Source organism: Tauraco erythrolophus, chromosome 4 (genome assembly GCF_009769465.1).
Source record: "Tauraco erythrolophus isolate bTauEry1 chromosome 4, bTauEry1.pri, whole genome shotgun sequence".
Classification (NCBI taxonomy): Eukaryota; Metazoa; Chordata; class Aves; order Musophagiformes; family Musophagidae; genus Tauraco; species Tauraco erythrolophus.
The window spans coordinates 67,245,511-67,272,068 of NC_141468.1; the positions used below are offsets into that span (position 1 = coordinate 67,245,511).

The following is a 26,558-nucleotide window of genomic DNA, read 5'->3' on the forward strand; positions in this document are numbered from 1 at the left end:
CCATCCACAACAAAACTCCTCAGCCACCAACATTCCTAGGCACAGGCAACTGTGCACAGGTGCTGCTGAGCTCCAGATGTTTCCCATTAGTAATGGTCCAGGTGCGTGGGGTGGTTATAAATGTGCCAGGGCAGCAGAAGAGTTGTCTGTGGTGAATCTTGCAACTGGGGTGCCCTTTGCTTTTACAGCTGTATGTTGTACAGGTTCTTTTCTTCTGGTTGAGAAATTTAAGGTGGAAAGGGGTGGGGGGGCCCGTGTGTTGTTCTTTAGGATTTAGTAGCTCTGTTCTATGTGTGATGAGAGTAGTGGATGAAGTACTGGTGGGTGGAGAAGTTGCCTTGGAGGCTTACTGGGAAAGGTGGTGACTTCTGAGCTGTATCTGACTTGCACCAATATGATAAAACACAAAATCTGTTGTTACATGAGCAGTAGCTGAATGGATTTTTACCTGGTGATCCTGGTACTCTTCTTTAACTGATTCCATCCAATGACAGCTAGAAGTGACCAAGGTTTCTGTGTATGTTGGATTAGGGAGGGAAAGTGCATGTGGTGAGCAGAACCTTTGATAAGGCAAGGAAGAGAGTGCTCCATCTGCCTGTGTAAGTAACACTATCTTCCTCTAACAAAGCAGGCCAGTATCAGCTGTACCTGTTCTGTTTCATATGGTGAAATGGATGACTGGGACGACAGCAATGAATTCATTCAGAGACTGGATTTTTCCAGTTGTGGTGAAGATAGTGAAGACAGAAGCATAAACGAGGAGGACACCTTGAGCTCGAGCCCCCCCAGGAGCTGTGAGTTCCAGAAATGGCAAGAGAGCAGTCCTCTGCCAGTAACCCCTCACAGAAAGCTTAGTGAGATTTTCCTGAGGAGGACGAAAGTCTGGGTGAGTCCCACCCCAGAGCCTTCCCCGGCTGTAAGCAAGAGCCGGGGTGATGCCGAGACACCGCTGCACATCACCTGGAAGAAGCTGCAGCTGTGTGATACCCCACACACTCCCAAGGTAAGGGCAGGCATCTGCTCTGTGTCAGAGCAGACAGGGTCTGCAGAGTCACTGGGGCATCGCTGGTGGTGAGGGCATCTGTTGCTAGCCCTGTGGAAAGCATTCTTTTTAACATTACTGTTGTTAGTCTCTGCTCTTCCCTTGGAAACCTGGATGATGAGCTCCTCAGCTATGGAAAGGTTATTCTGTGGGTGAGAATAGAAACCTGTGTGTGGGAGCAAGTGTCTCGATTCTTTAGGCTGTTGTTAAAATCAATTAGTTGGTATTGGGTCAGTCTGGCTTAAAAAAACAAACGAACAAGAAACAAGCAACCATGTGCCTTGGCTGCCAATGTGCCCCTCACACTTTGCTTGTAGCATCTCTGTAGGAAGTGTGCACTGCACTCCCAGAGGGATAAATGAATCTCTTTGAGGAGCTTGTTCCAGGGGACAGAAAGCTGCCCTGACTGCTCTATTCAGCACATTTATGGATCCAAGTGAGTTTTCTCTTGAAAGAGAAAATTGGAAATAGCATTGTGGCTGGGGTACACTTAAGCAAGTCTGGGTTGCCTCCAACCAGCTTGTTGTCCAGTGATGCTGATTCTCTTTTTGTGTGAAACTGAGGTGCACAGTGAATTTAGGGAAAGCAGGAGTTTGTTCTCAGGGTAGCAAATCCCCTGTGGAAGGGGTAACAAACCAAAGTGTGTTTGCCAAGGAAGATTAGCCTGTCTTCCTCTATGTCACTGTCCTAAAATGTAACTTACCTACTGAGCTAGTTTCTTGGGAGAATGATCCCAGCCCATGTTTTCTATGAAACTTTTTGTGTCAGATATAATACAACTGCTTTTTCTCTTTTGTAAGCACAAGTGGAGACTTGGTGCCAGCTTCTTTGTTCCTAGATAACTTCTGTTGTGTGCACTGGCTTTTAGTATTCAAGACTTGCAATGAATGTAGCTCTTTTGGTCTTCTGTCAATATTCCTGCTCTACTGATAGACTGATTGCTCCTTTGCTTAAGTGGTACACAGACTGGCAATCCTTTTAGCACTTCTGAGCTACAATTTGACTTCTGTCCCCCTTCAAAAACCTGATTAGGTGAGAGAAGGATGATCCTATGGCCACATATGACCAGCTGTGTGGTCATATTTACCGAGGAATGGCCTACTACTCTCTAGAGGAAAGTGGCTCTAAATGGCACCACTCTAAGAATTTCCTGCAATGACCCTTTATAAGAAATCTCCCTGAGTCTTGTCTGGAAATAGGTGAGAGGTCTAAAATCTCTTCCAGACCAGCTGGGCTACTGGTAGCGCAGGGTGCTTTCAGTTTGTGCTTTTGTGTGGATAACATGTTGGCTGGATTCTTCAAGACATGCTGCTTGTGGTTTGTCACCCTGTAGCCCGTGAGCAGCAATTGCACTAAATTAACAATTTTTTTTCCTTTGTCTTCTGAGAGAAAGGTATTGGTTTCTAAGAATGCTGCAAAAGGTGGGCTCTAAAGGGCTTGAATCCGCTTATAAATGAGGCTGGGAGCACTGATCTTGGAACATTTGAAGGTTAAGGGAAAGAAAGGGTAAGAGAGCAGAGCCACCTGTAACTGTAGACAGATAAGCACTGGAGCCTCAGCTAGGATATGTGGCAGAGGAGGCAAATGATTGTATCTTGTAGACTTACCCAATCGTGGAATAGATTGCTAGAGCTAGTTATGGTAGCTGCCTTGCACTGTATGGCAGCAGCTACTCTCAGATGATGTTATAGGAGACAAGTCTGCTTGACCACGAAGTAGAGCCCTAGTAGAGCAGATGGGAATTGCATGCATACAACAGCAGGCTGCAATGGTGTTTTAGATACCTTTCTTGACCTGTGGCTAGACTAGAACACAGCCACAATTCTACAGCGCTTCTAGGCTGCTGGGTAATTTGGGCTTGGACATATACTGCTTTTAATACACCCATATGCAGAACTTTTCCATCCGAGGGCAAGGAGAAGCAGACCAGAGCTTGAGAAAGTGATCAAGAAGCACTTTCAGGGTCATAGTAAACCAACAGCTGAACTTGCAAGTATGGTATAGAAGTAAAGGATGTCCCAGAAGTAGCTATATCCATGAGTGCAACATTGATTAGGCAGATGCAGGATACTGCATGCAGCCCTAGTTTTTTATCTTCAAAAACTTTCAGTGAGAGAAGGGAAGAACTCTAGGTATGATCCTGGAGCCACATCTCCACTCACAAAAGTGAGACTACTGTTGGATCAAAAAGATACAAAAGTATCTTGATCTTCATGACAGAGTTCTGGGTTCTTGAAGGGTTTTTAACCAGAAGAAAGAAATATGTTAAAAACCTGTTTAGACCTTAGACCACTCTCTTGAAGCTGAAACAAGTCAAAAACAAACTTATATCTCAAAAAGTTGACGGTTACTGAAGGGATCAAATCAGGGAAAGTAAGCAGATTTTTCTGTCTTCACATCAAGACTGGATGCTTCTCTGAAGTTATGCCTTACTCAGACCAAGGCTTTGGACTAGTAAGTCAAACCCAATGGCCTATCTTCTGTGGGAAGCTGAACTATAGAAGATCCAGAAGTTCCTTCTGAACTTAGATTTCTGAAACTCTGTTTTTTCTTCTTGAGTAGAACTGTTTTTTGGTCACTTTGCCAGTAATCATATAAAAATATTTCTACCAACTTCCCCTATACTAATGCTGCTTATTGTTGGGGAATAGGAAGTTGCTGGGAAAGGAAACTGGGGTGAACTTTTATCTCTTCTCCTGACAAACCTGTCCTGACCAAACTGATGCAACAGTCCTTGCTTGACAGAACTGGGTCTTCCATGTTAATGCAACATATGACGCAATTTCTGTTTCTTTGTAGGTGGGAAAGATGAGCAGCTAGCTCCTCTTGAGGACTGCGCTTGCCAAAATGGCTCTGTGGGCCTCACCCAAGTGAATAGGGAATAGAGTCTGAAAGGGCTTAGCAAAAAAGTAATACTTTGTGGAAGGAGAAGAAAACTGTCAGGACTAAATTAGGGATGCTGGGTTTTAATGATTTGGCTATCCTGAGGAAGGGAGCTGAGTCCTCCTTGATTTGCAGCAGAGCAAAGATATTATTCTGATACAGCAGCAACAAAAACATTTGGTGGCTTACCTGTCACTTCCCCCCTCTTCTCAATACAGAGCCTGTTATCAAAGACAGCTTTTCCTTCATCTGGGACAAAGGTCCCACCCAAAGGCTTGCGACATCTGAGATTTACTCCTGGTGCTGACTCGGATGACTCTACCCAGGCTTCTCTTGTCAACATTAATCCCTTCACACCGGAGTCGTATCGACAAATGCTCTTTCTTCCTAATGGCAAGCGGAAGACCAGAGGAGAGCTGTAAGTAAACTACTCTTAAATAACTGGCTGGAAGGAGACTGTTTGAAGGAGATAGGTAATGATGGAGATATGTAGTACCTGGACTTGTCTGCTAACAGTGAATCATTCACTTCCATAGTATTCATTGGTACAGAGCAAATATTAGCAGACATACGAAGGTAATGGAAATAATATCAATCATTTCCTTTGTTCAGGAATGCAAGAGGGGGATCAACAGCTAACCTCAATGCTCTGGCTGTAGGAGAAAATTATATATCTTTCTTTCTTGACCATGGGTAGAGTGGAGCTTGATTCAGTTATGCCCATAGCCACAACCCGGAAGAAATGGTCTGCATATTTGCATGTAATACAGTTTTTAAGATGGGTGGGGGCGACTGCTGAGCTGCAAGAATTCCGGATCTGGTCTGGGTTAACCAAGACACAAACTTAGTCAAATGCCTGTGTGCTACAATGACGTTTAGTTTCTTTAATAGTCCCAACCATAACAGATGCTCAGCTGGGTATCTCCCCTGACAGCGCAGTGCGTAGTTCTCTCCATCACTAGGAGCTTGTTGTGCAATATCATCTCCCATGTAGTTTCACCAGTAACAAGGTGGCCAGGAGAACCATGCCCCTGCATGATGTTACTCTGTCCTGTGGGCAGTACTGAAGTTGGTATGTGGAGGCTTTCTAAATGGAAACAAAGACTTTCTGGCCTGGGACTACAGTCTCTAAGGTCTCAACTAGAAACCCCGTGTATTAAAACTCTACAAAATCTGTCCTTAATTAAACTATAAAGCAAGATTTGGAGAGTCTCTTGAAAAATGTTTTCATTTCAAATCTCAGTTGGGTTGCTGCACTGAAATGATACATCCAGACTTTCCTAAACTTCTGTTGTAGGAGGGATCCTGATCCAAGAAGCCAGATAAAACAGGAGCTAGCTACGAAGGTGAGTGTCTCTGTATTTCCCCCTTGTAGAGAGGATAAAATGCTTGTAAAGATTTGGTGCTTGATGAAATTTATTTTGCTGTCAGAGTATAAATCATGGCATCATGATAGAGGATGAACACCTATAACAGAATAATTCCAAGCTGAACGTTTTATGTTAATGTTTGTTTGAGACAACAAACTTGGAAGTTATTCCTATCTCTAAAGGAAACTCATACTAAAGCAGATCTGAAACTTTGACAAGTGATCTTAAAACTCATTGATTTTGGTCAGGAAGTTTTTCTAGGAAATATAATGTCATTCGGATTCCTCAGGAGGAGCTGTATTACTCTTATTATTGAGTTAGCATAGATAGTGACTGTCCCTTTGTGGTTTGAAAAAGCAGGTGTATTGCTGTTCCTATGAATCAGTGTACTCAACATCTTTGGATGTGAACAGAACATGGCTTCTGTACTGCAAAAAATAGATGGATCTGCACTGCAAACACTGAGCTGAACAGTTCAGATGTGGACAAGTACTGAGGGCAGAGGTTCAGTTGCAATAGTCAGTGGTGAACATCTGAAGCAAAGCAGAAAATTCTGTACTTCAGTAGGAAAATGTCCAGCTGGGGGATGCCTGTGTGCCTTGGGGTCCAAGGGAAGGTCCCACCACAGCTTACATAGCTACAGGACAGCAAACACTGTCTTACAACACAAAACCAAGTTCTCTTTATGTGGCCGATGTCTGGCAGACCTCAGTGGTGGGATGTGCTGGCCTGGCTGCAAGTAGCAAGGTGCGAGGTCTCTTGTTCCCCCAGGCTGTGCTGGCAAAACTGGGCAGCTGGTGTGGGAACCTGTGTCCTGCAGCCTTCAGCTGTCTTCCCAGTTTTATCTGGGGGGAAGCTTCTCATCCAGCTGGCTGCTGGAAAGCAAGCCTGAATTAAATATCTGCGTTCAGATGAGGTAAAAATGTCATTTTTTCCTGAGCAGCCCCTTGCAGGAAGCATTTTGTCTTGTGCAGGTAGGTAGAATCTTTCTTTGTAATTGCGAAATAATTAGGCTTACTGGAAGACTAATGGTACCCTCTAGCTGAGACGACTGGTATTGCAGAAAAAGTGGTCTCCATAGGAAAACTACAGCTGCAGAGTAAATCTGCAATCAGTTAACATCTGGAGCTACTATAATTATTGTTTTCCGTAGGAGAAAGCCTCAAATAACTTGTGACTTACTGAAATCTTGTTCTGCTCGAGTGTTGATTTGATTATGTAGTATAGATATAAAAATTGTGTACTGGGAGGTATTTTTATTCCTTGAGCTTTTAAAGATACTGTAAACTATAGCTGCCTTTTGAAATACAACCTGTTGTGAAGGGCTGCTGTTTCATATGGGCTACACCTTACTGACTGTGAGGGCCAACTCTTCACCCCCACCCTTTAAGGTCATATACCACATACTATAGCAATCACAGCCGTGGTTTCTGTGGAAACCACTATGCAACGTGAGCCACTGTCCCTACATGAAGAATGAAGACGAAGAAAAATCACTTATTCCACTCCCTTGTTGTTCACTTCATGCTCCACTGCTTATCTCTTCTTTACTTATCTCCCTGCCAGTAGACATCACTCTACAAGCAGTAACAGCAGCTTCTATTTCCCTAGTGACCGTTACTGTAGCAATAATGATGTTCCAGCTGTTCTGCAGGCTTTCAGCCCTTTGTGGGAAAGCGGCTCCCAGTGAGAAATCACTGGGAATACAAACTGATACGCTGAGACTTGCTAATCTTCCATTAGTCAACAGCTGGTACTTCAAACACAAGAGCCTGAACTGATGCAGAATGTCCTTGCTGCAGGCAACCCTAACTGCCAAAGTAAAGCAGCGCTTATGTAGCTGAGGCCACATTATGCCAACATATCAAGCTTCTCTCCTGAGCTCAAAAATAGGTAACAGCTTTTCTTTAAACACAAGTTCAATACATGAATCTGGCTAATTCAGAGCTACTGGACTTCCATCTACCAAGTCGGGTAACAGGTCTTCTTGAGTCTGCAGTAGTTGGGCCAAAGACAAGTATTTTGTTGTCTGCTGTTTGTCCCTGACTGACTCCATCAGCCTTGGGTCCAGGAACTGGGTAGGGCTGTCAAGAGAAGAGATGTGATGATAGTAACCCAAGGAGGCTTGGGCACATACAGCCAACTAGACTACAATTCTCCTTAGCTGCAATTTCTACCTCTATGGCTAGCAAGTCACAGTTAAAAAAAAAAAAATCAAAAACAAACAAAAAAGCCTTGGCCAAACTAGGCCAAGATGGCCTCTGTTAGGTGGTCAGAAAAAAACCCACAACATGCTGAAGTGGAAGGTAGCATTTCAAGAACTGGCAGCATACCTGCATGCAAGCCTGGATGAACATCCAGAATGGGAGAGGGAGCAACACGAGTACTCTGGGAGAGCAAGTGCTACACAGCTCTAAAACCATGACAGGTGTTATTATCTAAGTCTTTCAACTCATATTTGTCTTTGCTGTTTTTGTGACCTTGTAGAGATATCCTCTGACAGAGAGTAATATGGTTTCCCGGTACAAGAAGGAGTTCCTGGAACTAGAAAAAATTGGTGTGGGGGAATTTGGCTCTGTCTACAAGTGCATCAAACGCCTTGATGGATGTGTTTATGCCATCAAACGCTCCAAAAGGCCTCTGGCAGGATCCTCAGATGAGTGAGTGTGCTAGCCTAGAAACTGCCAGTTGAAATGACGGGCATGTTCTTGGGAGGTGTGATGGGGAAGGAGGGAGTGTGGATCTAAAGGTATCTGAGGGGTGGCATGAGTGAAAACTGGCTGCTGTTGCACTCCCAAGTAACAGTTGGGAGAGTGGGAGAACTTACCACTTCAGGACTATTGGATATAAATGTCTGAGAAAGGGAAGAAGCCACATGCATTGCAAAGTGAGATGACAGCTTACTTGAACTCCTCAGGTCCATGCAGCCAGTATTTTTAAAATAATAACTAGCTAATAGTTCATTTGTGGGATGTCCCTGCCTTGCTGTATGGCCAGCACTGCTCACATCCGTGTTGACCACTAGTGTTGTCCTGCATACTAAAGCAGTCTTTGAAGCTGCCTTTCCCTCTTTAACAAGACTTAGTGATTTATATTTTTTTTGACAGCTGCTCAGCACATTCGTGCAAGGGCAGGTTTTGCTTCAGCAGCTGTGAGAGCCAGTCTATCTGCCAAAACCCAAGAGAAAGTCCTAAACACCTTTGCTTCCCCTTTCTGAAGCCAGGCTAGAAACCACCAGGGCTCCTCTCGTGGTCCCAAACAGGACCTTGGCACCCTGTAACCACTGCTTTTTCTGTGCGTGCTTCTCTAGGCAGCTGGCACTGCGCGAGGTTTATGCTCATGCTGTCCTTGGGCATCACCCCCATGTTGTGCGCTACTACTCAGCATGGGCAGAGGACAATCACATGATTATCCAAAACGAACACTGCAATGGTAAGTAAGAGCTGTGACATTGTTAAAGGCTGAGATCTCCGGATAGAGATCTTTTGTACTTAAATATGGGATGTTTTGGCTTACAACAAATCAAACAGCACTTGAGCTACTGTTTCATGGAGAATTCAGTAAGGGTTCATAATACTTAAACAAAGCTCTGAATGGTCCCCATGTCTTATGAGCAGTGAATACCCTCTAATTCGTGGGATTTTAAAACTGTTCCTCTGCGTTGGCTGGCCTGGAGGAGTATTGCACATGCTGATGCTTAGAGCTGTGTCTGGGACTACCCAAGTAAAACCTGATACGAGTGACTCTAGCAGCTAACTTAAGTGCCATGTATCTTGGAAATAAACCCTTCTTAATGAAGGAATGATGATTTGAAGAGTGGCTACCTGATTGAGATGAAGGCACCTTGCAGCTTGGCTAGAAGAAAGGGCCTAACAGCTGCAGAGGGACAGGCTAAATAATGAGGTACATTGTAAATGGGGTGCTGCAGGCAGGGGGGTACACTCTCACCTGGGTTTGCCCTTGGCCATACCACTGTTTGGGAGACATTGGTAAAGATGCATCTGGCTACTAGTGGAGCTGAAGGCAAATATGTAGCTCTCACCTTTCAACTGCTCCTGCAGTCTTGGAACTCAATGATGAGTGGTGATAGCTGTTTGGAGTAACGACTTCAAATCTAGTGGAGGCAACCATGAAACGTGGTGATTATTGCTGCAGCATTCATGTATTTCTTGTGTTGTAGTGGATGAACATCAGACACTAAAGAAGTGGTGAAAAGCAGGCTGATGGGAAGAGAGGCCATGGTATTTGCTAGTCCTGAAATAGCCAGAATGCCTTAATGGAGACCCGCAGAACTCTGTTTCTGTGTCAAATGTTACATTCTTCAATTAAAAACTTGCTAGTGGGAGCTTACTTTCTTTGGTCCACCATTCATATACCTGCTTTCTGCCTGTCAGCATGGCAAAAGTAATTAACTCTTCCACTTCTCGCTTGCAGCAACCTTACTACCAGACCAGCCCTTCTGGTTCTGTAGGTAGAACTGCAGTTGCTCAGTCCTTAGCAAGCAGGAGGCAGGGTGCTCTGAGGCAGTGGAAAGGCTGAAGCTAAATGGTGATGTCCAAGTTTGATCACTAGAGCATATATAGCTGGTTTGGTTGGAGTTTGTCACTAGCAAGCCTGCAAGTGCTCTGGGCAATAGTTTCTACTAAGCTATTTCAAACATGCTGCTCTGTAAAATTGTTTGTCAGGTCTCAGACCGACTGTTTTCACCTAGGTGGGAGTCTCCAAGACGTGCTGCTGGAAAATGCAAAGCTTGGCCAGTACTTCTCAGAAGCAGAGCTGAAAGAAATATTGTTACAAGTCTCCATGGGGCTAAAATACATTCACAACTCTGGCCTTGCACACCTGGATATCAAACCTAGTAAGTACAGTGCTCTCCTTCTCCTTTGTGGGTCCTCCAAGTGACCCTCCAGGGGTAGGACCTGTAACAGGTCCTTCTGACTGGACCTTCGAAGGAAAGAGGATCTTGCCCTAAAAGGTGAATATCTTATAGGATTGTGGTTGTTGTTTTTTTATCTTGCTACTACGCTGCTCTAAATCGGAGCCTTCTCTGATAGCTGGCAGTATTTTACTTCTGTCTCATGATCTTCATAGTCCTGGTTCATGGGAATCACTTTCATACTGGTAGAGCAAGTAGGGCTGTTAATGAACACAGACTTCTGTATTTGCCATTGTCTTGACCTTTGTATGTGAGATCTGGAGTGAGAAGTGAATATTTATTGTACCTGTCCTGAGGGATTAAGTTCCTGCAAAAAACCACCCCCAGTAACAAGCTTTCCTCTCTGTAGCTGAGGATGGGCAGCTCAGGGCAATGCTCACCTCCCACAGTCACATAGCTGCATCCTTATAGCGGAGCTCCTCTTTCCTGCTGAAATCGTGCTTCAAGCTTGGGGAGCAGAGGGAGGGGCAGAAAAGTCGATTACACTGGGATATTGTATGCACAAGATACAATTGTCTTCCTGTCAGCTGTACTGCTGAATATGTAAGCTGGGCAGAAGGCAGAGTAACGGGTGGGAATTTCTCTGGCTGCAAAGCTTAGCTAGCTTGACAGGGGATTTCTGCAAAGTTGTCAGTCTGCCGCGGTCTGGCTGCTGCTGATCACACTATTGCTAAACTTCACTGTCTTGCAGGTAATATCTTCATCTGTCACAAGCTGGCAGTTGCAGGCCCTGCTGAGCAGGAAGAGAGTGACAGTGAAGACGAATTCTCTTCTGGTGTGGTGTATAAGATTGGTAGGTTTTAGCCCACTTGACAACTGGTTTAAGATTAGGGCTGCTCGTCACTGCTTGATACTGCTCTGTCCTGCTGGCTAAAGAGACTTGCATACAAAACTGATGGCATAGTTCTGAATGTCTCTGCTGCTTACCAGAAGTAATTCCTCTAAGATGACAAGTCCTAGAAAACTCATGTGCTTGTTTCCAAACCCAGATTCCTGAGTAGGAGCAAGCTTGCTCTCTTCATCAGTATTTCCTGATAGTTCTGTTGGTGTCTACAAAGATGCAGGCTATTACTGATGGGGGAGATTTACATCAGTTTGCTCCATTAGTTGCTCATTCTTTGTCTCAGGTGACCTTGGCCATGTGACATCAATAACAAACCCCCAGGTGGAGGAAGGAGACAGACGGTTTTTGGCCAATGAGATTTTGCAAGAGGTACAGCTACTGGTGGGGAAAACAGGGTGGTGAGCAAGTAGGGAAGAGATCAACTGTAGTGAAATCATTAGTCTGGTATATTCCTTGCCTTATCTCATCTTTCTTGTGTCTGGTCTGGCTGTGAAATCAGTAAAATTAAAACTTTATTAAGAATAATATAGGCATGTGTCTTGTCATGTAAATACTTAACGTACTTTGTAAGTAACTTTATAATTAGATGCTTGCAACTATTCTACCTGCAAGGGATGAATGGGACAAAACCTTTATCAGTGTGGAGACACTTCATCTACACGCACAGCTGAGATTAAACTGCTGGATGTGATTATTGAGGAATATATGTACCCAGACAAGTGTCTTGTACAACAAGCACTGATCAGGTAGTGTGGAGAGGTGGGAGGTACAACACATCTCTTAAACTGACTGCAGTTTTGCCACTCTGGACAGTGAACAAAAAGGGAATCAGTACATACCAACCAGCTTGGATGTGTTCATCAATTCAGGTATTTAAGCCACTATCTTTTTGTGCTGCAAGTGGATTTAGGAATCGTTAGGTGAAGACATCACATGTAGTCTTTAGTTTGAGTTGGGCATGGCTAGCTTATTGCCCTGGGGTGAAGGCTGGAGGCACACATTTGTTAGGCCATCCTCTGCATTTGTTGTCGTTAATCCTAATGTGGGCTGCAACCTCCTCATGAATGGGTGAAACACCTAATGTCCTATTAGTTAACAATACTACTTGCTATCAATGTTTTTACTCTAAAGAGGAGAAAACAGCTAACTGAGATGGTGAAGCCAGTGTCATACATATACTTGTCTGGCTGTTTATTTTTGAGCTGGTATCCCAACCCACTTTTGTTCAGTATAGCAAGATGGTCCCTTTCTATAACTGTTTATCTTCTCTCCATAGCAATACTGCTATTTGCCAAAAGCAGACATCTTTGCTCTGGCACTCACAGTAGCTCTAGCAGCCGGCACAGCACCGCTGCCTCACAATGGGGACATGTGGCACCACATCCGCAAAGGGAATATCCCACCAATCCCCCAGAAGCTGCCTCATCACTTTCTTGAACTTCTCAAGGTAAGGAAGTAGCCTTGACAGGATGGAGGTTTTTCCAGTTGTCATGTGACAGAGGCAATGTTAATCCCTGAACTCCTTTGTCTTCTAGCTCATGATCCATCCTGACCCAGTGGAAAGACCTTCTGCCACAGCTCTCACTAAACATCCAGTTCTCTGTCCTTCACGTGGAAAAGCTGTGCAGCTCCAGAAGCAGCTGAATGTGGAGAAATGCAAGACTGCCATGCTGGAAAGGTAGGGCTGGCTTGGGCATGAAGGGGAGAAGACATGGGTGCAACAAGTGCTAGTCACCAGGCTTGAACGTAGGGTGGTAGTGGTGGGAGACCCAAAATGCAGAAATATCCACTCAGCTCCTGCGCCTGGAGCTGGGAGTGTGATGGGGCTGTGGCAGGGACTTATAGTGCCCAAGCAGCTGTGGCTCACTTCTGGCTTTGAGGATTTGGCTAAATTAGAGCAATGAACTTGCATGCTTACTGCAACCACTGGTGGTGGAAAATACTGATACAATATGCAGCCAGTGGGCAGATGGGGAATTGATACTGCAGTGAGAATAGTAGTCTAGCACAGAAGGAAGAGAAATATCAGGTGGTGGCAAACATCCTCTTTCCCTTGGCTCCCTCTCACTGCTGCTGGGCAGTGCTGGGTATGTGCTAGGATCTAGGAACTGCCCCACCACCTTTCCTGGTCCAATAGTCAGGTGGGGAATAGATTTTTCCATGGAAATGGGACAGCATGTGCTCTGTGAGAGTGACAAGCATCGGGAGGAAAAAAGGCAACAGAAAAGCATGTGCCTTTAGGTATCTGTGCTGCATGAGATGGCACTGATCTAAGTGCCACCATCACAAATATCTGAAACAATGGGAGAAAAACTGAGCTAGGGGCTCCTCATACTGGTGCCAGCCTAGGTGTTTGTTGCTGACCTAAAGCATAGTTTTCCTTGATAAACCTTCAAAACTGATCTGTTCTGAAGTAGAAACTCTAGAGAAACCTACAGTAATCTTCATGTCACCCTATGGGTTGAAAAGACACCACTTTCCAGCAATGCTGGAGTATTGCAGTAACCGTCTTGTGCAAGATTGTTCACAACTTTCTTCTGTAACAGATGGGCATTCATGCATGACGTGGTTTTCTTCCTCTCCTCTTCTTTCCATCTCCTCCCTGCAGGGAACTTAAAGCAGCCCGCCTTGCCCAGACCCTCATGAAGGACCAGCCCTTAGGAAGTGCCAAATTGCAAGAGTCTGAAACCTCTTCTAAGCAGAACAGCAAGCGCTTGGTGGGAGGGAAAAGCTGTCGCTCATTTAGCTTTACTTTGGGTTACTGAACTCCTGTGTTGTCCAAAAAGCTCTGGCTGCTGAATGGCGCTGTGAAAGCAGAGGGTCTGCACAAACCAATGCCCCATATTAGCTCTCCCCGTCGTGGTTTTTGGTTCCCTCATTAGTTATGACAAGGTGTTTGCTGAGGGAAGAATGACTAGCTTACAAGTGTCAGATCATGGGATTTAAGATTATTGTCCTCAGTCGTTCACCTGTTTAATTTCTTGTGTAACTGGTCTTGTTTTAGACTAAGAATAGCTTTGCCACACAAGGGAAAGGATGGCATTCCCTCACTTGTGTCCTTCTGTATTGAGTTGGGCCCTATTATTGATGACGTTGGACTTAACACTCTGGCCACCTGCGTATATTTGGAGGTGAGATAGTGGTTGTACACGGAGGCAGCATCTACAGCTGGGTCCTCCTAGAAGTGAGGAGGTAGAGACTCTGGTAGATAGCTTTAACTACACACCAGGAGACAGGCTGGTTACACAGTGGTCCTGGTGGACTTGGGATGCAATTGGAGTGGCATTTCACTGAGAGGACAAAGAGTAAAAGGAAACACTTTGAGTTAAGGGGGCTGTACTTGTGGAATTTGAAGGAAAACTTTCCCTCCCTTAACTTTCAGCAACAAGCACAAAATCCTGTATCTGGTTAAGCTTTTGCAGACTAGTCCCTGCTGCCTGACTTGTTTTACGTGGATTGGCAAGGACTCCTTGCTTACAGTGGGGGATACAACTGCGGTGTGCTGGAAGGAGGGTCTGTGTTCCCGTTTCCCTTCCAGTATCTTGCACGTGGCGCAGCTGCCTGTGAACTGCAGCTTCCAGCAAAGGTGAGGGGAAAGGAGAAAGGGCTTTTCAGGCCGTGTCAGTGTTCTGGAGTTGCCCGTGTAAAGTGTGTATATACTCTAGTATTTCTTAAAATCCCCCGCCCCCTCAAAAATGTGATTTTGAATCCTTGTCGGCTGTATGGCCGGCTGTGGTAGTTGGACACAGACGGTGTGCTGTTACGAGGGAGAGTGTGATGTTTGTAACTCGATTATTTTCACGTTTTACTGAAGTTCGTTTTTAAACATTGGCCAGCGCTGGCTTTTAAACTTGTTCGAGCCTCTCCTTTACGAAGAGAAACGTGCAAATAAAGATTTTTAATCCTTTTAACCTACCACAGAGTGACTTTTTCTTTTCTCCTTTGGGCCTCCCTGCCTGCCACCCGGGGGGTGTCAGCCCCCGTGTGCCGCCGGCGGGCAGCGCCGGCCACTGCCGGCGGCGGGAAGACCCTGCGGCCCCGCGGAAGGCCGCGCCGCTCCCGACCCTTTCCCCACGCGGCGCGGAGCCGCCCCGCCCTCCGTGCCCTGCCTTTTCCGCCCTCCCGGGCCCCTCTCCCCGAGGGCCCCTTCGGATCCGCCAGCGAGGGGGAGAGTCGCTTTTCCGCCCGGGCCCTCTTTGCGCCGGACCGGCCGCTTCCCTTCCGTTTCCGGCCGCCTGCGGGAGCTGTGGGGCCGCGCTGAGAGAGGTGCGGGGGTTTGGGCAGGAGCGGGCGGCGGGACGAGGCTTCTCCCGGTGCTGCTTCAGCCGTGCTTTTTCCCTCCGCAGGCGCGACGGCGGCATGTTGCGGCGACCGGCGTGGCAGGTAGGGCCGTGCGGGGGGCCGCGGTTGGAGGGCTCCCTGAGGGAGCGGTGGCCGGGGCGGGAGCTCGGCCCTGGCTTTACGTCCCCGGGGCGGCCGCAGCGCGGCGGGAGTCGCTTGGGGCGGGCGGATGGGCTGCCGAAAGCCCTCCCGCTCCGGGGAGGGGTGGTGGGGAGGAGAAGCAGCTCCAGCCCCTTCTCAGCCCGCCGCGGCGCTCGTGGTAACTTTCTCGTCGCGGAAGGTGGCTTTCGCTCCCGTCCCCGCTCGCGGCGGTATCACGCGCGAGGTGCGGGAATAACGGAGGGTCCCGGAGCCGTGCCCCCAGGCCGGGAAGGCAGTCGCCTGCGCCGCGAGGGCCGGAGGAGAGCTCTGCTGCCGGAGCGGGCGTTGGCGGGGCCTCGGCCGCGCTGCCTGCCAGGGGCTTTTCCTGCACGGACCAGCCGCAGCTGCTGGTGCCTTTGCTGCAGCGCTGCATCCGCCCTTAGGGGAAAAACAAACAAACAATCAAAAAACCACAACCCCACAAAAACGTGGATTCTCTCATGAGCCTGTCAGGTCACAGGTGTTATTTCTGTCGTTTCCCGAAAAATATATGGCACTACCCATGAAGAAAAAAGGGAGGTTCTGTTTGCACTCGTACTCTGCAAGAATATGAATTCTGGGCCTTAGTTACTCAGTTACTGAAAAAAAATGATGTATTAAAAGATCCAGCTTGTGCACAGAATGAGTCTTAGATGATTTGCATGTGCATCAACGAAGCGTACACACGTACCAAAGAACTTTGGTTCCACAAGTTGCGTTTCCTGTGGTTTAGCTCCTCTCTTCAATACAGGACTGTCAGTCTCACCTTCCTTTAAGTTTTGCAACCACTTGTTATAAGAGGTGAGCTTTTCTTCCAGTTCCTGTGCATGGGCCTCTTGCAGAGGTGTTCCTGGGCTTTGCTTTTCTTCTCCTTTATTCTAGGACATGATACTTGCTGGCATCAAGTAATTTTTTTTTCTTTTTCTCGCTTGTGTTCAGCTGCAGCACTCAGGTTTTTGTGGCCTTGATAATTGGCCAAAAATAATTGCTGGAGACGTACCTTTGGGCTATGCTTTTTCCTAGGCAGTTTTTTAACTCCAGTTTAACCAGATATTATTTGAATAATTCTGTTGGCTTCATTTAGCTGAACGGGTTTCTTCCCTCAGTCCCCCCATAAGTCATCAGAAAAGAACGTACTTGAAAAACCTCTGTAAGTGTTCAGAAAACAAGGTGTAAAACCATGTGAATGCTGTTCGTACTTTGTGTCTTGGAAACTAACACCTGTCTGTTCTTTCAGGTGCTTCGCCAGTTTGTAAGGCATGAGTCTGATGCAGTTGGCTCATTGGTACTCGAAAGATGTAAGTAGCTCCCAAGATGAAACTTAGCTGTTACTCTTTGTGATTTTTATCTCAGTTTTAGAATGGCTGAAATATGCTAGGAGGGAAACAGATAGGAATGGTAGCTCCTGAATGCAGTAGCTAAGAATGTGTTATTTCAAACAAACAGACTCTTAAGTAGCTTCCTATCTGGTCTTTGTCAAGTCAAGCAGCCTTTAAGGGGGAAGAGAAAAAAGCCCTGACATGCAGTACAACCTGTAAAACGCAGGTAGTCCTGCATTATCAATGGGAGCGAGTCAGATATGCTGTTGTCACGTTTTCTAATACCTGCCTTTAGGTGTCTCATGTGCTTGTTTCCCAGACTCCCATGTGCCTGGGGTACTGACCCAGCATGATTTGCTTCAGACTTTTTCCATTCCGTTCACGTGCTCCTTGTGCAAAAGTGATGCTTCTCTGACCTCCTCCAGTTGTCCTTGGACGAGGAGAAGGAATAAATTCTGTCTACCTAGTTTTGATACGTGTGTAAAAACTCATGACCCTCTAATTTAGAGGATGGTGTGTAATAATGCAACTTTGTTGTTTTAAAGGTACTGTTTTGAGGACAAAACAGTGCAACGCTATGGTTTTATTATAATGAAAAAAATAAAAGTCAAGATAAATAAATGCAAAATAGTCTCAGGTGACATATGGATGTGTCTATGAAAAAGATGATGAAGGAATGGAAAGAATAAAGAACCTTTAGCTTTCTAAATTACCTTATTCAACAGTGATAACGATAGTACATGCACAGTCAACCCCCTGCAGGGCCTGAATAAGCCAAAAGTCACAAGAGCTTTCTGCACTAAGAGGTGCAGAAAGTTGTAGTTCTGGCTTGAAAAAAACTGCCGACTTCTGACTTGCTGTGATTAGAAGTATCGTGATTCACCTGTGTATGTATTTACTCTCACGTTTCAGCCATGAATCGTGTTCAGTTACTTGGTCGGGTTGGACAAGACCCTATCATGAGGCAAGTGGAAGGAAAAAATCCTGTTACCATATTTTCTCTTGCAACCAATGAGATGTGGCGAACAGGGGAAAGTGAGGTAACCCAGGGAGGTGAGTCTGTAATCAGCAATGTGCTTCTGCCATGTTCTGACGTCATGTTTGCATATTCGGTAGCACCACACTTTGTCTTCGGGCTGTCATGCAAATCTCTCAGGTGCAGGGAAGTTCCTTTGTGGTCAGTAGAGATGCTGGTGCATTTGTGTGTCTCTTACTGATCCTCAGCAGCATGTACTGAATAGAGATCTGCACATCAACCTTCCTCTGGAGGAGAGAAAAGTGCGTTGAGTCGGCAGTTTTTCACTGTTGGGATTGCCAGAGGTGTAGCAGGTTCTGTACTCTTACTTGTATTCCAAGAAGAGAAAAAAAGAAAATGAAAAGTATGTTTTCTTTTTGATTCTTCCACCGGTCTATAGCTACAGATGTCTCTTTTTCTCTAACTTTTGTTCAATGCAGAGTGTGTGAGGGGGAAAAAAAAAATCTAGTATGAGCACTGGCTTCCAGGAAAACTGATCTCTTGATTTGAACCGTGCTTCTGCACGATACTTTCATTTGGACACAGATGAGTGAAACATTGAGTTCTAGTACAGAGTGGGAGATTGAGTGCTAGTATACTTTCATTTTCAAATCACTTTTCGTAATTTGGGAACACCAACATACTGAAACTAATTTATGAGACTTACATCAAAAAGAGGATTTGGCAGTAAACTTTGTTATTTTTATGTCACTTAGGTGATATCAGTCAGAAGACGACGTGGCACAGGATCTCTGTCTTCAGACCGGGCCTCCGGGATGTCACGTATCAGTATGTGAAAAAAGGGTAAGTAAACAACAAATGTAGTTGAGGATTTAATGCCTTAATAATTGATTATTGTAATAATTATGGTCACTAGGAGCTATGCTAAGGTAGAAGTGTCATCAAATAAGTTAGCAGACCCGCTACAAATAAGTGAGACAAAAGCCTGTGTATTGAGAGTCAGAGAAGAAAACAGTAGCACAGTTCTCTTCAGAGAGATACGAATTCTTGATTATGTGTTTGTTTTTTTTTTTACAGTTCTCGACTCTATGTTGAAGGGAAGATAGACTATGGTGAATATACAGATAAAAACAATGTGAGGCGACAGGCCACAACAATTATAGCAGGTAAGGAAGGACATACCAAGGCCTACTTTGCCCTTTTAAAATGGAGAGGGGGTGGAGGACCTTTGAAACAGCTTAGTTTGTCTTCATCCTCAGCATCCACACTTGGGGATTTTGAGGGAATGAATAGGCTGTACCACTAGATGTCCTCTGGCACTGCTTGTGGGGACACGGAAAATGAGAGCATATAGTTGCAAACTGTTGCATAGTTGGTTCACACAAACCGGTTGGTGCAGGAGGTAGATACTGTGTGTTTTAAGAACACTGGTATGCAGTACTGCAGGTCAGGCAGATTTCTAAGCAGAGTTTGTTTACTAGCTTTGTCACGATTTGGCCTGGAATTTTTTCTTCCTGTTTAAGCCTGGGAGGCTTCACCGACTTTAAGGACCTCTGTGAAAGATGTTTTATGCGGGGATAACCTGATGGAGAATTTAGAAAGATCTCAGTCTGGTAGCCAGTAATGGTAAGAAGAGCACCGAAGGGATAGGGAGTAGTCTTGTCCCTTGGGTAAACACAATGAAAAAGAGAACTGGGAAACTCAACTTTTTCCTTGAGCCTTTAAATAGCCTGAGCATCCTGCATCTTTGTGGGTAGAGCCACTGTCTTGTGGCTTTTGAGGGAGGGCTGAAATAATGGGGTAGTAGAGCAAACATTTTTGTTGCAAAGTATAGCTAAAGAAACTGGGCCAGAGGAGAAGGGAAAAAGCCAGCCACAATTCTGGATGTTTCTGCTGTGCAGCCTCTTTAAAACAATAGCTATCAGACTTTCACATGAAGAGTTCAGCTAGCAGTGCTGTAGGTTGCTATTTATAAATAGCTGGAGAGGAGAAGTAAGTATCTTTTTTTAATTAGTATTTATCCTAATGGTTTCTTTTTCACGTTCAATATCCTCAGTCTCAAAATGCTTTAGAAATCACTGAGGCTTGATGAAGTACGAGCTTCCTGTAGTCCCATAAGCTGATGACATGGTAGTGCATACTGAAAATGACGAAATAAAAAGGAAATAAACTGTAGCGGATAGAGATCATAGGCAAAGAATTAAATCATTATTTTAAAATGTGTCTGGTATCTTTGACTGTTCAGCAGCTTTTCATCAGGTTTAGCGTACTTGTGTCATAGTATGTATGGTCGCCTTGAAGTGTCAGCTTTCTGGGGAGATAGAGCAAGAACCCTGTATCGGACACCATTTTATTTTATGAATTATTGTGTTCTGAAATACATATCTTTGCAGCTTATTTTAACACAAATAGGTAGTCTTTGTGGGTGTGCAGGCTTGCAACAGGGCAAAACAATGCTGAAGATGAAATTTTCTTTATTTCTTTTCAGATAATGTAATTTTTCTGAGTGATGGTGGCATGAAAGAAAAGGTGTGAGGTCATTAGTGCTTGGACCTAGGCCATTTCATTCCTTCTGTTTTACAGTGCTTCATAATTCTGTAATCATGTATATTGCTGTAGTTTCTTTAACAAATAAATAAAATGTTTGATACCTATAGGGTATCTCTGTGTGTTTTGTTTTGTTTTATTTTCCTGTATGCTTTCTCTCTGTTCATCATCATTTGGATTGCTTTCTTTTTTGTTCTTTCTTAAGAGAAAAGGTAGCCCAGGCAGCTGTGTTAGTTCTTGAGATGATGAATGTATAAATGGAAGTCACCCTTTGCATCTTCAGCCATTTTCAAACCTTATATCCTTAACCGCCTTAACAATCTCTCTTCTGTCTTGCGAGGCCTGACAGCCTAATCACCTCTCAGTGGTAACATCCCTCCTCTGTTCCGTAGGTGTCATTCTCCATTTTTCCTTAACTAATTAGGCAGTTTAAAGCAGAGCCATTGGCCTCAACTGCTGCTCAGCTTCGAGTTTTCTGTCACAGACTCAGAGGAGGCCACCCCTCTGCTGATCATAGCATTTGGTCAAATCAGGTGTTGTCTTTCACCAAACTGTATTTTGGTCATGTGCGTAGGTCTTCATTGTATGATGATTCTATGATGACATCAACATTCTCATCCCAGTACCTTCTTAGGGTGCTATGCTTATCGTTTGCCATCAGGAGGAGCTGGAGGAGTAACTGCCTTGGTTGTTCCTGTTGAGAGGCCTGCAACAGCCTGTGAAAAACATTCCTGGTCCAGGATTCTCAGTTAATCTGGGAGCGCCGTTTATTTTGCTTGAACTTTGTTTTCTCGTCAGAAAGACTGAAAATTGCACAATTAAAAGGTATTTCATTCTACTACATGGAGAAGTGGTGAAATTCCCACTGTAACACAGTGCGATGTGTACAGAGGAAAAAAAAAAAGCATTAGAGGTTGTCGTGGTTTAACCTGACCAGCCACTAAACACCACACAGCTGCTCGCTCACCCTCCCTCACCCCCGGGGCATGGGGAAGGGAATTAAAGGGGAAAAGGGAAGGAGAGTCGTGGGCTGAAATAAGAATAATTTAATAACTGAAATAAAATAAAGAGTAATAATGATGAAAATAATGTATAATGATATATAAAATTAGTAATATATACAAACAAGTAATGCACGGTGTAGTTGCTTACCACCCACTGACCAATGCCCAGCCCCTCCTGGCTAGCAATCCCGGAAGAGCGAGAGTCCCAAAGAGAGACTTGCCGGCCAGCCCTCATCTTCATACTCCAAATAACCTTGCATGATAGGGAATATTCCATTGGCCAATATGGGCCTCAATCCTAAATCCAAACTCAGATCCTGAGTTGTGGGTCCTTCACTCTGGCCGTGCTCCCCCCAAGCTTGTTGCATACCTGCACACTGGCAAAACTTGGGAAGCTGAAAAGTCCTTGATGTCTTAGCAACAACTGGAAACATCAGTGTGTTATCAATGTTCTCATAACAAATCCTATACTGAACCCAAAACACACAGCTGTTCTGGCTACTAAAAAGAAAACTAACTCTGTCCCAGACAAAACCAGGAAAGAGGTGACAATTTCCTGCCTTCAAAGCTGGTGGGATCTTGTATCTCATCTCTCTCCTAGCCCAGTATGGAGCATGCTTATTTATAGTTTTTGCAGCTCTTCACCCTGCACAACAACGATCTTATTTATGCTTTTCTCTATGAGCATTGTCAGTGCTACCAAAACCTTCAGTTCTTTCAGTTCAACACTTATTTCTGGTTGAAGTTAGTGCTTTAGCTAGTATCGTAGCCCCCATCACTGGCATACTGAGGTGTTAGATGTACTGGAAATGCTTAGCTATTTAAATGGATTGTTACCACAGGAGATTGTGGTGTCTTTTTAAATAGGAAGTTCTAAATCCCTTAACTACTTCTTGTTCAAGCTGAGCCTGGGAGAAGTTGCGATGGTGCACTTCTGTAGTAGCGATCCAAATACAGTTTGTGCTTGGTCTGCACAAATTTTTCCTGTTAGCTGAAAGCTGGGGTTTGTCTTAAGCTTTCTTCATACCCAGGAGGCCTTGAGTGCATGTGCTAAGCCTCTGTTGGTTCAGTGGTTACCTCCTTTTTTTCACTCTGCTGTGGCGGAGGAGCTCAACATAGCTTATGACTGTCTGCTTTGGAGCTTGGGAACTGGCTTTCTACTCCAAGCTCAGAGTAGAAGTAGCAGCGACGATTCCCTTCACTGCTGTACATCGAGCGGCCAGAACTGTCAGAACTCCTCTCAGCGACTGCTGAATAGCTCATGCTAGTCTCTGCCCCTGGCACAGGATGGGGACAGAGCTGAGCTAGCACAAGGTATAGGAGTAGTTGCCAATAAAGAACAATATTTGCTCAGGAATGTCAGCTTTTCTTGCTTTTCCGGTTGTTCTGTTTGAAGTCGCTAGTATGCTTTTAGAGATTGACCTGCTGCAAAGACAACACATGCCCGCTTTGAGAACACGCTGTTTGAAAAGCAGAGCCGTACCTCGAGCGTTCGTCGCAATTTCGCGTTAAGGTAGATTTTCACAAATGATTCTGCAGTAGCTGTAGACACAGTTACAGCAAAAATTACCGGTGGCAAAGGTATGTTGTGTGTTCACCTCCTACCTCTGCTTTGCCGCTTTGGGGCAAAGTTAATCTGTAAGTAATTCTGGTTGTGAGAAAATCAGGTGTGAAATCAGCATTCCTATAGCATCTGGGTTGGGGATTTTATAGCTAGGTACTTGTTCTGTGAGGAAATGTTAAAGAATGGAAGTGGTATCTGCTGAGTTAAACACAGTGATACCTTGTTTGTAACTAGGCAATGAGTATTTTTCCACGCTGTCCCTTGGTAAATGGCATTCAGCTTTTGCTTGTCCGTGTTAACCTCTTGTGTAAACTGAATTAGGCAAACCCTGACTGCTTGCATAAACTGAGACGCTGAGAAGTGTTTGATCTCAACAAAGAATTTATTTTATGTATTTATGGAGGTAGATTGGAAGAGATAAAAAATAAAGATGATTTATTTTTAAAATGACAGAGTGTTTTAACCAAGTATTTGGAGCATTTCTTAGCAGCCCTGAGACAGAGCTATTCTGGTCTGCAACGCAGCTCAATGGCACTGAGTTATTTCTGTCAGTCTGGTGTAAGGTGTAGGAAACCCTCTTCTCCTGTGCTTCTTTCTGTGGCTGCCGTGCGCTGGATTGAGGAAGACACCATGGGCATTGTGCCTGTGCCACACAGCAAAGAACGTTTTCAACTTTAATTGAAGTGTGACCTGTATTTAAGAACACAGACACAATTCCCCCAACGCCACAAAACCCAGAGGGTAACAAGAGGGCTGTTCAGTGAAGTAGGACTTGATTTCTTTGGCTGAAGCATCTTCTCTTGCTTCTTTTTCACGACTCGTCATTTTTGTGGACAGAGTAACGGAATGAATTAAGAATGACTGAGGGCTGGGACTAGTACAGAATTACTGGAGCTTTTTACCAGCAGATTCCTGGCTTGGGTTCTAACCTAGCCAAAAGACTTGCATGCTGGTGACTGCACGGTGCCCTGCGTGAAGGGGGTAGGTGTTAGAGCCCTGTCCCAGCTCTGCTCTGAAGACCAGCAGTGCCTGTGGGAGCCCGGTAAAAGCTCGTGCAGAGAGGCCATGAATTGCAAAGGCAAGAAAGCTGAATTAGTGCTTTGAGAAGTCCCCGGGTACAAGAGGTTGGAATATTCTGGTAACGGGAACTTGTGTTTCTGTCAGCGTACCAGTTATGTGGTTTTAGTAGTAGGGTGTCTGCAGTACTGGTGATCCCACTTCTTTCACAAGTGTTCATGTCAGAAAAGGAATGTAATGCCAGGATTGTGGGAAGAAAACGTCACTATTCTCAAGCACGCCTTCTTTTTTTAACTCTGAAATTTCTGTAATGGAAACCTTTTTGCCAAGTAGTTGAGCATGCCTATATGTACGAACTAAGACTTGGTGGCTGTTTTATCTTGGCGATGGTGAGCTTCTCCACACAGCGTTGTGATTTACATCTCATTTACAGAAGAAATTTGCTCTGTTAGTGCATTACTAGGTACTGGGTAGTGCAGGTAATGTGTTTGCACGACACAGAGAAATCAACATTCACGGGGTTTCTACAGAGATATCGTCTTGTGGGAAATGTGTGTTAATGTGTGTGAGATTTCTTTCTTCTGCTTGTTGCTTTACATCTCAGATAAAAAATCAGCTCATTACCATACTTGGCCAATTCAGAACAATCTCCAGCAACTACTGTGATTAGAAATTGATCACTTGGTCATTCTTTTTGTTCTTAGTCCTGAAGTGATGCCCTGTACTCTTCAAGAGGTGCTAAATTTGTTGAAGAAACCTTCTCTAATTATGGCCATTTTTCTATGGCTTTCAGGGGGTAAGATTTTTCATTTGTAGCTGGTCAAAAACCTAGCAATTGTTATCCTGTATGCTCCGTTGCTATTTGTTCTTTTCTTGCTGGTTGACTTTTCAAAGTTACTTGAACAGAATGGCTGTAGAAGACGGATGGTTATCTTGATCCTGGTTGTCACAAGTCAGAAAAATGTCACCTGTAAATATTTAATGAGCCTTTGTGCAACTGACCTGATCGAGAGCTGAGTAATGATGCAGTCGCAGGAGTCGTGGCTTCTGTAACTTGGATCTGCAAGGAAAAGAGAGCACCTTTCCTTTGCCAGGCTTTCTGTGACTTATTAGGCTTGCATTATTGCTGGCTTTTTTCTTTGATGTTTAAAGTAAGTGGTGTTTGTTCGGAACTCTGCTTTTAACAGCCTCCTCTTTCTTAGCTAGTTCGCTTTTCCGCGTGGGTTTTCTATGTTTTTTCTGCGTGGGCTTTCTGCTCCTTACAGACAGGTGACAGAATGCTCAGTAAAAGAAAGCTGAGCTCTCCTCTCCTCTGCCCTCAGCCCTGTCTCTGCAGACTATAAACCCCCGCCTTTTCATCTTCTTGTAGATTGTTGCTCAATTTTTGCACTGTCCCCCTGTGCTGGAGAGTGAGTTCAAACGCAGTTCAGAAGTCTGTGGTGAGGAAATAGTCTTACACGAAAGGAGAAATCAAAATGCTCTCAGAATTAGATGAGTTGGAACTTAAAAATACTTCTAAAGCTGCTCAAAGAGAAAAGTTATGAAACTTGGAAAAACAGCCTTGATTTTCAGCATACTAGTAACTATTGACATCTACAATTGAGAATCCTCCAAGCAATGTGGGAAAACTTTAGGAGGACAGTTGTCTGTATAATGTTCTTGCTGGTTTTGTGGTGCTTTCCACAGTGCCCAGTTTCTGGTGCCGTGTCAGTTTGTGAGCAGCAACGCATGACACATTAGACCACTGTCCCATTGTTGTATCAGGACAGTGAATAATTAATATTCTCTGGAAAGGATTAATTGCCTCCACGTTTGTCTCTTCCTTCTCGATGCCCTGTATGCGCTGCCAATTTTAACAGAAACTTGCTAGTGCAGATTTCTTTTCCCAAGAAGAACTGATGCTGCAGCACAAAAACTTCATTGTGGTCTGTATGCTGTTAGTTGCCACAATATGGGGTGAACTGGTCATGTTTCCTTACAAAGTCTCAGGTAATTGTTTTGGGAACGTTGAAGCTCAAAAATGAGATGTAACCACGAACACAAATTTTAACAGTGTCGCAGGAAGTGGGCAGGATGCCCAGTTACCAGCGTCTAGTCACAAGTTACCAATATCATGTTCTATATTGGTGAATAGCCCCAGAAACGGATAGTCTCTGTGTATCAAAATATTTCGGTGGCCAAAGAAATCTACCAAAATGCTTATGAATACTCAGCAGCACTGCATACCACAGCAGCAGCTGTGCCTCAGTACCAAAGTTACAAGAGAGCCCCTGGGGAAGTCCAGAGGGAAGAGGGACATAACTTTACGTGATGCAGGAAGAGTGGAAACCATTGGGAAAAGCAGTGCGCTATTTACCCAGGGTGCCTAATTTCCTGTGAGCACTTTACCCAAGGGGGAACGACAGAAGTACGCACTGTGCAACTTGTTTCCTAAATAAGTATTTCTTCCTGAGGAATGTGTTAGGACGAGAAAGTTCAGCTTAGTACTCTTGGTCAAGTACCAGTCCTTAGATCCTCGTCCTCAGCATGTTCAGCAAATGATGTTGCAGTCACCCAGACAGCACCTCTTTCTTTTAAGGTGGCTTTTATTTTGTT

At 44.7% G+C, this 26,558-nt stretch overlaps 2 protein-coding genes across 5 annotated transcripts; both read left to right on the forward strand.

Annotated features, from left to right (window-relative positions):
• Window positions 1–670: 670 nt before the first annotated feature.
• On the forward strand, window positions 671–13,840 carry WEE2 (WEE2 oocyte meiosis inhibiting kinase). The gene is made up of 11 exons (XM_009982919.2): window positions 671–1,003; window positions 4,144–4,343; window positions 5,223–5,271; window positions 7,783–7,955; window positions 8,606–8,727; window positions 10,007–10,153; window positions 10,923–11,024; window positions 11,359–11,444; window positions 12,352–12,522; window positions 12,611–12,753; window positions 13,684–13,840. The coding sequence occupies exons 1-11, from the start codon at window positions 671–673 to the stop codon at window positions 13,838–13,840; spliced, it is 1,683 nt and encodes a 560-aa protein (XP_009981221.1).
• A 1,474-nt stretch (window positions 13,841–15,314) lies between these two features.
• Window positions 15,315–20,472, forward strand: SSBP1 (single stranded DNA binding protein 1). 4 transcript variants are annotated; one of them, XM_086610372.1, is made up of 6 exons: window positions 15,315–15,341; window positions 15,422–15,458; window positions 16,774–16,834; window positions 17,768–17,908; window positions 18,587–18,674; window positions 18,909–20,292. In XM_086610372.1, the coding sequence occupies exons 2-6, from the start codon at window positions 15,435–15,437 to the stop codon at window positions 19,135–19,137; spliced, it is 543 nt and encodes a 180-aa protein (XP_086466498.1). In that variant the 5' UTR covers window positions 15,315–15,341; window positions 15,422–15,434; the 3' UTR covers window positions 19,138–20,292. The 4 variants fall into 4 exon arrangements, with proteins under 4 accessions (XP_086466498.1, XP_086466499.1, XP_086466497.1 ...); XM_086610373.1 differs by lacking the exon at window positions 15,315–15,341 and adding an exon at window positions 20,320–20,472 and having other exon boundaries at window positions 15,378–15,458; window positions 18,909–18,997; XM_009979799.2 differs by lacking the exons at window positions 15,315–15,341; window positions 15,422–15,458 and adding an exon at window positions 20,320–20,472 and having other exon boundaries at window positions 16,583–16,834; window positions 18,909–18,997.
• Window positions 20,473–26,558: the final 6,086 nt, after the last annotated feature.